The sequence below is a fragment of the Aythya marila genome, assembly GCF_965140915.1.
Source record: "Aythya marila genome assembly, chromosome: W".
Taxonomy (NCBI): domain Eukaryota; kingdom Metazoa; phylum Chordata; class Aves; order Anseriformes; family Anatidae; genus Aythya; species Aythya marila.
The window spans coordinates 19,118,552-19,133,704 of NC_139081.1; the positions used below are offsets into that span (position 1 = coordinate 19,118,552).

At 46.5% G+C, this 15,153-nt stretch overlaps 1 protein-coding gene across 1 annotated transcript in view; it reads right to left on the reverse strand.

The window, feature by feature from the left end:
• The window catches only part of LOC309889528 (very low-density lipoprotein receptor-like), a gene marked incomplete at both ends in the record, with an annotated part of 87,286 nt that overhangs the window by 39,299 nt on the left and 32,834 nt on the right, over positions 1-15,153 (reverse strand). The window contains 3 exons of the mRNA XM_082782375.1: positions 63-348; positions 1,890-2,996; positions 5,250-5,323. Of these exons, the coding sequence (XP_082638501.1) occupies positions 63-348; positions 1,890-2,996; positions 5,250-5,323 (1,467 nt within the window). The remainder of the gene's footprint in view (positions 1-62; positions 349-1,889; positions 2,997-5,249; positions 5,324-15,153) is intronic.

Below are 15,153 nucleotides of genomic sequence, written 5' to 3' on the forward strand. Positions count from 1 at the left end.
CTTTTCTTTTCTCCCCCCTGGCCCTGGCCAGAAGGAAAGGGCCTGTGGCTGCAGCCCTGTACTGCAACATCTTCGGCTGGCTCTTGTCCCAGCTCTGTGAAGGGATCCTCCTGCTCCCTGGGGATGGGTGCGGTGGGCGGGTAGCCAGGACCCCCATGCAGGGCAGCACTGGAGGTGCTGGGGAGCTCCTCCATATCAGAAGTCTCTGGGCTGCTGGAGGAGAGCAGGCTGGGGAGACGGGTCTCCCTGGGGGAGGCAGTAGGGCTGGGGGTGGCTGCAGGGATGTCTTCTGGCTCTCTGGCATCGTGGTAGCCCTCAAGGTCCACCTCAGGACTGTTCTGGTGCTGGCTGGTAGGAGGGGGTTCCAGGAGCCCCAGATCCTCAAGGAACTCATCACTACACATCTCCACAGTTCCATCAATGAGCCAGTGCACAAAGCTTGATGTATGGCCCTGCAGAAATGGCTGCAGCTCCCAGACCTAGGCCTCTTCCACCAGCCCGCAGTGGCACAGACAAGCAGTGACACTGGCCTCCAGCATATCCTGGTCCCACCAGGCAGCCCTGAACAACTCCCTAGCTTGCTGACGCACCCAGGGCCTCAGCGGACCGAGGATATCTGGGTAGTCCCTGAAGAGGGCTGCCCATTCCTCAGGCAGGAGGCCACTCACTGTAGTCTGGTGTTGCAGGAAGCACGGCCGAAAGCACGACAGACACCAGTAGAGTCAGATCATGCTCCAATTTATTGCCCCAATAGCCTAACTTTTATAGAGAACTTAACAGGGGTGGACAGTGTTTCACACAAGATTATTGGTCAAAAGCACTCAGACAAACAGCTACAAGAAAACAACCCCACCTGCAAGAAAACAACCCCCTTGTGATTAGCAGTCACATAGACCTTGTCCTTGAGGCCAGCTACTGGTAACAATATTTTCCTGAATTCCTCAATTGGGCGATGTGGGAACACTGTCATGGGAACTTCTCATAGTTGCCCTGGTAGCTTGGTTTGCTCAGCTACAGCAAGCCATGGGATTTTTGCTGTTTCAAGAAATCCCTCAACAATTCCCCCTTCTTCTTTTGAGCAAACCAAGCTTGACACAGCAGTTTTACAAGTAACTCTTTAGCTATACTTACAACACACAACGATGATTACCACCACCATAAACCAAATCCTTAATCCCCTTGTGATTAAACCCAGCAACCATCTACACTTTGTTTCAAACAAGTCAGTGAACCATTGATTGAAAGGATTGATACCATATTGAATCTTTCTCATGTGCTCTTTCAGGAAAGTAGTGGATTTGTGAATTGACTCATTATGATCAGAAAGGTTTAAACAGTACATTCCCTCAAAGTCGTCACACCCATTCCTTTGAGCCAAAAGCAAGATGTCAATAGCAGCTTGATCCTGTAAAAGCAGATGTCGCAGACTATTTTGATCTGGTAACATCTCCTCAAGTATCTCTGTCGTGGCATAGGCTTGCCTCTCGGCCCAGCATACCAATTTTTCTAAGTTGTTACGTGCGGCCGCAGATGCCACTCCAGGCACTGAAATTGCTAATGCCGCTCTAGCTGCAACCCCACACAATTCAACATTATCATTGCAATCCGATGCAAGCAATGCCCATTTATGTCTGGTGATCTCACACAACTGTAACAAGCTAGGAGCAAATACAATGAGTTTATCTAAGTAACATGGACATCTGATAGCATTTGCAGGGATACCTTGCCAGGCCCCATCCCCACAAATCCGAAGCACATCAGTAGGTAAGGCCAAAGCTGTACAATTGTTCCAAACACTGGAGTTGTTACCCCTTGTCTCCATGCTATAAACCCCTAAACCCTGCTTAGCAGCGTCATTGTAATCACAGGTGTTATTTGTGTTTTTGTACCCGTATGGCCTTTTCCAGGTTCCTGTAGCAGGATTCATCTGATAGCCACGGCTACGTTCACTTTTGTAGCCACCTTTCAGGTTGATACAGATTTGACTACAGATACCAGGGTTTTGACATTCATCAATGTCTCCACAGTTTCTCTTGTCTACAAACTCAAACTCAGCTGGACAGCCACATTCCTTTATGATGCATTCCTCCAGGGGCTCATCACCCCAGTCCTTGCAGTCTCTCTGCTGGTTACACACTTTATTGATATCTATGCATTCTCCACTTCTGCACTTGAATTTGTCAGGTCCAGAGCACTGAATAACATTGTTATAGTTTGCTTCATCAGTGCCATCCAGACAGTCTCTTACACCACTGCACTGCCTACTCCCATGGACACAATTCCCATCTTCACATCTGAACTGGTCTGGCCTGCAGGTCCGAGAAGGGCAGTTAATTTCATCGCTTCCATCCTTGCAATCAGGATCTCCATCACATCGCCACTTCTTGTGGATACATTCACCTGAGCCGCACTGCACCTCACTAGTATAACACTTCACCGGAGGTGCAGGCAGGTGGCCACACTGCTCCAAAGATTCATCCGAGTGGTCGGAGCAGTCAGCATCATCATCACACACCCAGCTTATAGGGATGCAGGTAGAACTCTTGCACTGAAACTCATGAACACCACAGGTAGGAGGTGCACACTCCAGCTCATTGCTACCATCACTGCAGTCATCTTGAACGTTGCAGACAAAGCTTTTGGAAATACATTGCCCACTACTGCATGTGAATTCTGCTGCACTACAAGTCACAATGCCACAATTCTCTTCATCTTCTCCACTGTCACAGTCCTTTTCACCATCACATTTCCAGGACACTGGGATACGCTGGACTGACTGAGGACCACAGCTAATTTCATTTACCCGACATGTTCTCATATGACACAGATCAGCACTCTCATCAGACCCATTTTCACAGTCCGGATCCCCATCACACGGCCATCTATTTGGCACACACTGACCACTGTTGCAGACAAAGTCAAGTTCAGCACACATCTTCTTTACACAAGCACTCTCATCACTGCCATCTGAGCAGTCTTCACATTTTACTCTTGCACTGTCGGCGGCAGTGCACAGGCAGGCGAGGGCGAGCAGCAGGCAGAGCGCCCCACAGAGCAGCAGCGCCTGCCACCGCTCCGCACCTGTGTCACTTATACTACTCCTATTACCCATGCTGTTAGTGTCAGTGGCATCCTCCTTTTCTTTTTGCCACTGACCATTCACCACAAATGGATGAGACACATGATTCCTAGTTAGGAAAGAGAGTGTAACGTCTGTTTTACGGCTGCCTGCAGTGCCAGCTGCAACCCTAGAAGCTGTTTGTGAACAAGCCTGCCGGTGGTCATTTGGCAGTGTAATCTGTGTCTCTGCACTCCTGCCCCACAATAGAGCTAAATTGTCACTAGTAATCTGTAGAATGTGGCAACCCCACGGAATCTTATCCAGAAACATAGTTATAACACCGATCTGGGGATGAATAGCCTTTTTTGCATTACAAGATAAACTTCTTATAAAAAGAATGCCAGAGAGAAGCAGCACAGCCGCCGCTGCCTCCATGGTCACGTCAGACAGGCTGCAGGGTCCTGATGTCCGTCCCTCTGCTCTGTGCCTACTCGCCACACGGTGAGGGTCGGCTGCCGTTGTCCACTGACGCCTCTGGTCTCCCGTAGCAACTCGATCTCGGATGGCCCGTATCGCACCGCGATTACTTCAATTTCATGCGATTACTTCAAATTTCCCGCATCTCTCCGCGATTCCTTTTTCCGTGTCTCTCCGCGATTCCGCATCTCTCCGCGATTCCCTTTTCCGCGTCCCCCCGTGATTCCGCGTCCCCCCGCGATTCCGCGTCTCACCGCGATTCCTTTTTCCGCGTCTCTCCGCGATTCCGCGTCCCACCGCGATTCCTTTTTCCGCGTCCCACCGCGATTCCGCGTCCCACCGCGATTCATTTTTCTGCGTCCCACCGCGATTCCGCGTCTCACCGCGATTCCGTTTTCCGTGTCCCACCGCGATTCCGTTTCCCGCGTCCCACCGCGATTCCGTTTTCCGCGTCTCACTGCGATTCCGTGTCCCACCGCGATTCCGCGTCTTACCGCGATTCCTTTTTCCGCGTCTCTCCGCGATTCCGCTTCCCACCGCGATTCCGTTTTCCGCGTCCCACCACGATTCCGCGTCCCTCCGCGATTCCGCGTCCCACCGCGATTCCGTTTCCCGCGTCCCACCGCGATTCCGCGTCCCTCCGCGATTCCGTTTTCCGCGTCCCACCGTGATTCCGTTTCCCGCGTCTCACCGCGATTCCGCGTCCCACCGCGATTCCGTTTCCCGTGTCCCACTGCGATTCCGCGTCTCACTGCGATTCCATTTTCCGCGTCCCGCATCTCTCACCGGGAGTACCGCGTCTCACCGTGAGGCCTGTGTACAGTGTTTCCAGGTTGGTGTCTGGTCTGCTCCAGCGCCGGTCGGATGGGTGCTCCGATGTCCTGGCGCCGCGCCGATGTCGCGGCGCCACTGGTCCCGACGCCACTGGTTTCCTGGTCCCCCTGCGTTCCGATGTGCCGGCGCCGCTAGTGTCCCGCTGCGCTGCGATGTTTGTCCCGGTGCCGCTGCGATGTCCTGTTCGGGTCCTTGTTCGGGCGCCATATGTTGCAGGAAGCACGGCCGAAAGCACGACAGACACCAGTAGAGTCAGATCATGCTCCAATTTATTGCCCGAATAGCCTAACTTTTATAGTGAACTTAACAGGGGTGGACAGTGTTTCACACAAGATTATTGGTCAAAAGCACTCAGACAAACAGCTACAAGAAAACAACCCCACCTGCAAGAAAACAACCCCCTTGTGATTAGCAGTCACATAGACCTTGTCCTTGAGGCCAGCTACTGGTAACAATATTTTCCTGAATTCCTCAATTGGGCGATGTGGGAACACTGTCATGGGAACTTCTCATAGTTGCCCTGGTAGCTTGGTTTGCTCAGCTACAGCAAGCCATGGGATTTTTGCTGTTTCAAGAAATCCCTCAACAGTCTGGGGCACTGGCTCAGCAGCCCCCTGCTCATCCTGGTGGCTGTCATCTTGAGGCTCTGCACAGTGGACAACCTGGACCTCCAGAAAGTCATCTTCCAACCAGATAGAGTAGTGGATGGAGGTGATGTCCTGCCTGCAGAGGGGGCAGTTGGCACTTCTCTTGGCCTAGCGCATGATGCAGCCAAAGTAGAATTGTTGTAGACGGGCTGACGTAGCTGGCACCCTTTGGGGTCCCCTGGCACACAGGGCAGGTGACGTCGGCCTCTCTGGCCATAGTGTTGGCTCACTGCTGCGGGTTGGGGAAAGCTGCAGATGGGAAGCTGCTTCCCCTCACTGGCTCTGCTGTGACAGGTGCTTCATGCTGCAAGAAGGAGAGAGGCCAGGGTCACTGGCTGTGCCAGGGTGGGCAGCGGCAGTGCCCTGGCCCCTCAGATGGAACCTCCCTGGCCCCAGCCCCGTGGCTGGGCTGTCCAATGCCCCCCGCCCACCGTCCCAGGGCACACATCCCTGCACAGTTCACCTGTGCTGCTGCGAGCACGCCTCACAGGGCCCTGGCTGCCTGAGCCAGGCAGGGCTAGGGAAACACAGGCAATGACTGTGGGGATGGGCACTGAGAACAGCAACTGGCGGCCCCACAGCATGGCTCCACCAAATCCTCGCTCGATTCTCTAAGCCTCAGCAGGAGTCCAGCCACGAGCTAGGCTGACGTGGCCTCTGCTGGCATCCCAAGATACGCAGTGAGGGCTGCGAGGTCACAGCCCATTGCTTAGTGAGGTAACAGTCCTGTCTGTCCTGGCAGCTGCTTGAGGTCGTCGCAGCTCCAATGCAGGGCTCCCCTGCCTGGTGTCTTCACAGTACTGGGGTGGCCCGGGCCTGGTCAGCCACAGGCTTTGTGCCCGCTGGGCTTTGGGAAGAGGGCAGTGCCCAGGACATTCCCTCCAAAATAGCCTCCTGGTCTGGGAGCTGTGGGACAGTCAGAAATGGTCACAGTGTGTTCCAGCTTGTTCTGCTGCATGGACACACAACAGATGTCTGTGACTGGGAGTCTATCGAATGCTAGAATATTGCCAGCTGAAAGGTACCCCCACAGATCCTCAAGTCCATCTACTGGCTCCACACAGGAGCCCCCAAAATCCAAAGCACATGTCTGAGATCATTACCCAGATGTTTTGTGAACTCCAGCAGGCTTGCTGCCCTGACCACTTCACTGGGAAGCCTGTTTCAGTGGCCAAGGCCCCTGTCAGTGAAGAATATTTTCCTCACCTCCAGCCAGACCCTCCCCTATCACAGCCTCATGCCATTCCCTCGAGTTTTGTCGCTGTCTCCAGAGAGCAGAGCTCAGCACCAGCCCCTCTGCTCCCCTTGTGAGGAAGCTGCAGGCTGCCATGAGGCCTCTCCTCAGTCTTCTGCAGGCTGAACAAACACAGGGACCTCAGCTGCTCCTTGTCCATCTTGCCCTCCAGACCATTCACCATTCTGAAGCCCTTCTCTGGATGCTCTCTGAGAGTTTTATGGCCTTCTGATATTGCAGTGCCCAAAATTGCATACAGGACTTAAGGTGATGCTGAAAGAGCACAGAGCAAAGCACAATAATCCCTTCCCTCAACCGGCTAGCGATGCTGTGCTGGAGGCACCCCAGGATGAGGTTGCCCCTCATGGATGCGTGGGCTCTGCCCCTGGCTGCCAGGGCCCATGGTTGACTCACGTTCAACTTGCTGTTGAACAAAACCCCTACATCCCTTTCTGTGGGGCTGCTCTCCAGACTCTCATTGCCTAGACCGTCCATACAGCCAGGGTTGCCCCTTGCCAGGTGTGGAATCTGGTACTTGCTCCTGCTAAACCTCGTATTGTTGGGGATTGCCCAACTCTCTGATTTGTCAAGATCTCTCTGCAAGGCCTCCCTACCCTTGATGGAGTCAGCTGCTCCTCCCAATTTAGCGTCATCCATAAACTGACTCAATATGCCCTCAAGTCCTACATGCAAGTCAGTTAGGACAATATTGAAGATAACCGACCCTAAAATGGAGGCCTGTGGAAGCCCCCTAGTGACTAGCTGTGTGCCAGTCAATTTGTCCAGAAGGAGACAGTGAGAAACAGTATCCAGTCTTTGCTGAAATCCAAACAGATGCCATCAGTAGTCTTCCCTTGGCCAACTAGATGGCTGACCACTTCATAAAAGGAAATCAAGTTCGTTAAGCAGCACTTTCCCCTGGTGATCCTGTGTTGGCTATGAGCAATGACTGCACTGTCCTTCTGGAGTTTTTGAAGAATTTCCAGAATAATTTTCTCCATATTTTTACCATTTTTTACTGCAGTGGGCTGAGGGATAGAAATCTAAACAAAGAAACAAAGTAAATTTATGTGGGTTGACATAAGGACAGTTTAATAGGACAGAAAGTTAAAGAAAAAAATAAAGAATATAGAAAGCAAGTGAGGCACAATGCAATTGCTCACCACCCACTGAGCGATGCCCAGCCTGTCCCCAAGCAGCAATCCTACCACCACCCCAGCCAACCAGCCCATACGAATTGTTCATATAACTCCATTATATGTTATGGAATATCTCTTTGGTCACTTGGGGTCAGCCGTCCTGCTTCCGCAGCCGTCCTGCGTGAGAAACTGAAATGGTCTTGGCTTAGTGTAAGCACTGAGTGGAACAACTGAAACATTGCAGTGCAGGACCTGGCACTTGCTTTTGTTGAACTTCATCCCATTGGCCTCAGCCCACCAATACAGCCCTTCCAGGTCCCTCTGCAGGGCCTTCCTACCCTCCAGCAGGTCGACGCTTCGCCTCAGCTTGATGTTGTCTGCAAATTCAGTAAGAGTGCACTCAGTTCCCTCATCCAAGTCAAGACCTTTAGTAAGGTGATCTTTAAGGTCCTCTCCAACCAAAACCATTCTATGATTCTGTGATTGTATGTTAATCCACCAATCAAACTGAGGTGCTTTTGAAGTACTGAGGAGTTGTGAGGTTCCAGGGGCATTATTTGCATACCAACGATTTATCTTTGTCTGCCCTGATAGTAATGTGAGCTAGACAGGTTCCATGAAAAATAAAACTTTATCCAAGCATCCTTGAGCTTTATGATGGAATGGTGGCCAATTCTCATTTGATTTATTTACAGTGTATGAGAATATTTGATAAAATATATTATGCTACTAACTCTCACAGATATTATACTTGCAGAATGAATCAAAAGAACAGCACTGGCTCCAGCAGAACTACGCAGTGTATTGATAACACCCCTTGGTCCACTATTTGGACTGAGATAATGGGCTACAAACTTATGGCACATTAAGCCCAGCCATGTGGAAAAAGAAAGACTTTTTTTCATACCCCTTCTACAACTGGAGAAATTGTTCCCACTGGCATACTACCTGTTGAGTATGCACAAAATATATTAAACTAAAAAGTTGAAAAAAAAAATTGCAGCACCATTAGCGAACATAGGCTCAAAAGATTATAAACCTTGCTATTCACAAGTGCTCTCATTCACCAGCTGTGGTAAACAGACCTCAAAGTCAGACGTTCAAATCTAAAGACAAAAAAAACTTTTCCACATGGACTGAAGACATTATAAGACACTTTTTGTTGAATATGAAAAGTCATTATATATATGCAGATGACTCTTTTCTCTTGTTGGGCTCTCAAGAATCAAAATACATCTTCAAAGGAAGGATTTCAGACATATTTTGACTAAATGTTATGACAAAGTAAGCTGTAATATCTATTTGCAATTTCAATTCCTTTGTGCTAATGTTTTCACAGTGAACACAAAGGGTAAGGTCATACACAACAGAAGCACATATGTTTTAACTCCCCAAAACTTGCATATGACCTGTATTTCTTAATGGTATTTCATGACAGGTGAGATGGAGCAGCCCAGCCCACGGTGGATCTGGATGCTGGGACTATTTAAGCACCAAAGAGATCAGAATTAACACCCTATCTGGTGATCCCCCCATGCTCAATTCTTCTCTGCTCCCATCACTACCCTTACGAGGTTCCAGCTGCCCATTCCTGCAAAGAGGTAACTGCTGGCCTTGAGAGGCTGGGCAGAAAGCCATGGGCTTTGTGCTGTGCCACCATTCGCATACGTTACAAAACATCATTCCTGGGCATCCTCTGTGCTCCTCCACATGCAGCTCTATTTTCTTCTGGATTGTTTCCTCCAGACAAGGTCTTCCTTGTCCAAGACCCCTTCCTCTCTCTGACATCAGTTTTTTGAGTAATCCTTTCTTTAATGCTCCTCTTCTTTCAGGAACCCCAGTCCCCCATTTTCCCCAGTCTAACAATTCTATGTGCAGAATGATAACACATGGTCAGCCTCCCAGCTGGAAGTTCTGTATAATGTCTATTTATTAATTGATATATTCAGGACAAACCTGCTTTTCTTATTTCAGGTGTCATCGAAATTTGCAACTAGTCCATTCCATTTGAGTTGTCTTCTGTTTGAGAGTTCAATGTTCATTTTCAGACCTTCAGCCCTTAAAAAGCGCTCAGCTGTCTGCTTGCTTCCAAAATCCAAGCTGTTTTTCTCCTAAGACAAACCAATAGACTACTTTTTACAATATTATTGTAGGTAGTATTTTCTCTCTACATAGATCTAACCATAGTTCATTTTTTGTGTTCACAGGGTGAAAAAATAGTCAAATTCTTCATCTCTGTGTTTTCTTCCTGATGGGATGCTCAGGTTACAGTATTACAGGAGTGGGAGTGGATGGCTTTCTTAAACTGGGTTTCGTTATGTATACTTTTTTCCAGAATATTGCAGTCTTTGTCCCCAGACATAATGAGCAGCACCCTCTGATGTTACCATCTAGACTCTTGAAACTCCTGATAATTTTAGGAAATATTTGAGGAAGAAGGGACCCTCCTCCACCTCCCAATCTCCTCAATGTAATGAATCTAACACACCTGACAAATTAATATAATTGTTTATCAACATTAACACCCAAGAACACATAACAGCAGTAGTGTTTGCGTTACTACCTCAAAGCCAATCCCTGCAACTAGGTGAATTTTGCAGACAAACATCTAGATGAAGGAGAAGGAGAAGGAGAAGGAGAAGGAGAAGGAGAAGGAGAAGGAGAAGGAGAAGGAGAAGGAGAAGGAGAAGGAGAAGGAGAAGGAGAAGGAGAAGGAGAAGGAGGAGGAGAAGGAGGAGGAGAAGGAGGAGGAGAAGGAGGAGGAGAAGGAGAAGGAGAAGGAGAAGGAGAAGGAGAAGGAGAAGGAGAAGGAGAAGGAGAAGGAGAAGGAGAAGGAGAAAGCAACAGAAAGAAGTTATGAAATATAAAGTACTTTTTCTCAAGTGGGTTTCCCCATTGGATTTCAGAATCAGGTTGGGTTTACAGGATTTGCTCTTGAAGGGATGGGAAGGAAAGAAAAAGGAAAATAACTATTTTTTTTAGTAAAATGGGAGGTGTCTTACATAAAGGTTGACAGAAAACCAGGTATACAATCCCAAAACAACATTGTTACTGTCAAATATCAACATGAGCTAGTACCTCTCCTTAAAATGTAAAATCCCCAAAACGTTTTGCTGAAGTGATAAATCTCTAGTGTTTTCTACTACTGTTTTTAAAAATAAATAAGTAATAATAATAATAATAAAAAAACAGCAGCACATACACCTAGAAGCTTGCCAAATTGCACTATCTTTTAAAATTGTACAAACTACAAAGACAGCTTCATGACATTCTGATTGCATTAAGGTAAGAAGATAATTTTACAAGGAGATCCACTAGATCCACTTCATGACAAACATGATGTTGCAAATTGACTCTATGGAGAAGTTCTAAGGTAGCTACAAAATAAATCATTATATTGAAACTTTCTTTCATTTTTGGTAGTGTGATTCTTAGTCTGTCCCTGTATGACTTTAATGAGAACCTACAAACAAGGTCTAGAAAAGTAGCCACAGGACTCTTTTATTTAACAACCCTCACTTTTGAAAGAGTAAACAGTCTGAACTGCACCAACCAGAAAACCTGAAGAAACTGAAAACAAGAGTTCTGGTTTACAGAAATTCATAAACCAGAAAACAAAATAAAACAAAATAAAAGACAATAAATTGTCACACCCCACAAATGTGAGAAACACTCCGCAGCCAATAACTTAGGCTCAGGCGAGGATCTCAGTGAAGTAGTAATTTATTCGCGATTGCAATGGCGGGCGCCCCACAAGCAGGAGAGAGCGCATCTACCAGTTCCAAAACACAGTTTATATACCTTTTGATGGCAGGACCCTCCTCTGTTTCCCCACTGAGTGGGTAATCCAGATTCACAATCTATCTGATGCTTCACAAACAATGCATGGCCTTCAGTCGCTGGCCTGTTAAATTTCAAATTTCTTTTGACATTTTTACTGCTTGAAGTGGTAATGTTTCTTCACTTATCTGACTTGACTTGACACCGTGATTTTCACCTAATTGTCCTAAGGAGTCTGATTGTCTGCATTTTACAAGGTCGCCTGCTAAACTTTCTTATCACTGTAAGCATATCTCAGTACCACATTCCCTCCTTCTAAACAATGTAACTCTGCAAAAACAACATTTCTATTCCCACAATTCCCCCCTTTTCTTTTTTTTATAAACTGTTGATTTTTGCAAAAACTCTTTTTATTTGTATGTATGTATTTATTTATTTATTTTAAGTGTAATTTGGTAAATATCTTCCTCTTCTTCACTTTCTTTGCTCTCCATTTCCTCTAATATCATTTTATCTGAGTAGGGTGGTGGATCTATGGTCATTTGTTTCAATAATGCGGTTTCAATTAACCGCTGGACAAGTCCCCTTACACAGGGGATAATGCAACAGCCAATAGCTGTCAAAACTCCTGCTACTACAATCAAGGATGTAAATATGGACATTACCATCCCTTTCTATTTACCAAACCAAGATTTCAACCATCCTGTGATGGAAGTGTCTGCTCCTGAATTTTCTGCCAATTCATTGGCAAGGGTGGTAAACCCTTGCAATGCTCTTGTTACTGTGCCATCCGGGGTAGTATTGTTAGGGATGAAAGTACAACAACGGTTGCCCAGCATCACGCATACACCACCCTTCTCCATGAACATCATATCTAATGCTATCCTGTTTTCCCAAGCCATTTTGCTGATGGCATCTAGTTGTTCAGCGATTCCTCTCATCGCATCCTTGGTATAATTGATGAATCTCTGCTGATTATAATAGAAATAATTAATCCAATCCACATTTTTATTGATTGTTACCCACCAGAACAGTAACTCAAACCCTGCAGCAATTTGATTTCTGGCTTTATGTTCATCCGGAACTCCTCTAGGTACCCCAATAGAATCTATGTATACTCTATCATCAAATGATATTCCTAAGCCTCTTTTACTACTTCTGGGTATTTGTGATGTTTCTCTTTCAAATGCCAGGGTGAAGGGTATAGCTAATTGAACAAGTGCACAAGTGCCTTCCCAATTAGATGGTAGGGTGGACCGCAAGATCTTCCCTCCACCGTACCACCAGAGATCTGCCCTGGGGATCTCTAGTCTTGAGCAGTTTCCCATCAAGTCCTTGGTAGCACAAGGCAAATTCTCCCAGATGCCAGGTAGCAGTCACACCCTGCCGTGAGAGGCAAGCTGTATGGTTACCTATAGCTGTAGAGAATGCAGGGGGAACCCTGATATTGCTATCATGCAAGGAACAGCAAAGACAGACTTACAGGCCTCATTTCCCCAGCCAGTCTTTTCTTGGTACAATGCAATCATACATCGCATCCCTTGGGAGTCTTCGGTTCACCCCCATGGGAAGGGCACTATCTGGGCAATCGGTCATCCCGAGGCACAAGCATAGCAGTAGCTACGGTTGAGACTCTGGACACTATATTTGACCCATTCTATCCAGGCATTCACATCCCCATACCCTGTTTCAATCTCAAATGTTTGAACTGCCACATTTCAGAAGGCCTCCTGTTTTCTCTCCTGTTTTCTCCTTGAGTTTCTCCCTTTCTCTGATGGCAATAGAGGATTGTTTCTATACAGCTATTCTCAATCTGGCTGTTGGGTCTCTCCCAGTTATTTGTTCTCTCTGCTCAATTGTCATTGGGCATTTAAATCTCCACAAGCTAACACCTCACAAGCATCAAACGTGACGGCTTGTGGTACATAACCCTCTGTCACAGTCACCCATATTTTGATGGGGTATCCCGTTTTTGCTATTATCTGGTCATGCCTTTTCCAAGTTACCAATTGACCGAGGCCTTCTCTGAGGCCTAGAATCACTAAAAACAAAATTAGTAATCGATTTTTCCCTTTCATTATTTTTAAACCTTAGGTTTCCAAGTAATTATCGATACAAAAAAATAAGATGTACACTACTACTATAACAACCCCCCCTTGGGAGCACTGCAATTCGCTATAGGTCTGTCCTTTCTCTCAATCACAAGTCACACTCGTTAGTTACCTGTGAAAATAAAAGGTTAGTTTACAATTGTAAGCTCTTATCCTGCTCAGAGTCCACTATGAGATTTTTCTCTTCAATTTCACCTTCCAACAAGTCTTTTGTAGGAACAGCTTCCCAGGTACTAGCGTCGACGGATGCCTTCACTCGAGTATAGTGAGTCCAACCTTTTTCCGCAGTTCTTACGGCTGTTTCAGTGGTCAGTAATTGTCCTTCCCATTCAGGCCGGAGTTGACTCTTTCCAGGTCCGAATCAGGACCCGGTTTCCTGGGTGATGGTGGTGAATGGGGAATTCCAAAGGTGGGGTTTGAGCCAACAACCCACAGGTCCTGAGAGATGACAAAGAAGAGGACAACCCCAGAATACAGTTCTTAAGAAAACTCTCTTGTTCTGAATTGTGGTATCTCATCCCTTTTGCCCAGATAGGGCAATCTGAACAGCATCTCATATGGTGAAATTCCTATATCCTTTCTTGGTGCTGTTTAAACCTGTAGGAGTAAGCATTTTACCCAAGGAAGTTGGGTTTCTAACACTAGTTTAGTTAATTGCTTCTTTAATGTCTGATTCATTCGCTCCACCTTCCCAGAAGAGGAGGGGGTGCCAGGGGCTGTGAAAATCCCACTCAATCTCTAAGGCCTGCTTTAACCCTTGCAGTAAAGCTTACACCCATCTAGTCACGTGGTCAATTAGGACAAACAAGTAACTCAGTAAAGTCTACCTGTATACTTTGGAAAGGTCAAACCCCTGGCTCTGGTTCCCCTCTAGATGGCTTACAGAACACCTTTTTATTTACCTTTTGACATATGGTACATCCTCTACATATGTGCTTCCCTAAAGTGTATATTCCTACACAGACATACTTTCTGAGCACAATATCACACATTGCTTGCGCCTCCCAATGACTCTTTTGATGTAAAACAGTTAATATTTGCCTCATTATCACTTTATTCAGCATTTCTCTCCCATCAGGGAGTATCCGTTTTCCTTCAGACTTCATGGCTCCTGATTCCTTAAAAAAAATCTTTCTTTTAAAACTTTTTAGATCTTTCTTAATTTTCAATAATTCCCTGAACTCTCTCTGGATTTATTCTTCATTTTCCCTCAGACATTAGATGCCTTAAATACCTGACTTCTCTTTCTCCATATTGTAATTTTTTATTTATTTATTTTTTTTAATACTCCCAAGCCCTGCTTTCCCAGAAAGTTGAATAGCTTGTTAGTAGCTTTCTTCACAACTCTTTTCTCCTGTCCTGACAATAGAAAACGATCCACATATTTGTTAACATTAATACCTCCTTGGGAGGTTGTAATTGCTCCAAAATCTTTTTTTTTTAGAACTTACCCAAATAGATAGGTGGCCCTGTAAACCCCTGAGGTAAAATTGTCCACCTATATTGTTGCTTCCGCCCCCATTTCAGGGTCTTTCCAGTCAGAGGTGAATATACATGTATGTTTGCTCTCAGGGCCAGAGAGCACTCCATTAATAACACTGTTATTCCAGTCTAACAATTTACTATTTGAATGCCCAATTTAATCATCAAATCCCTTCCCAACAAATTAGTCCTTGCCTTGGGTACATACAATAATTGCCCAGTGATCATTTTATCCCCTAGTCTCAGCTTGGTATTGTGGTGTAAATGCCTGAAGTAACTAGGAAAATAAAACTAACATTAACATTTTTAGGAAAAGGTACAGCATTGAAGAGGCTTTCAGGGTAGGGCATAACTGCATTATCTGAGCGTTCCCTAGGCTCCCAGCCTT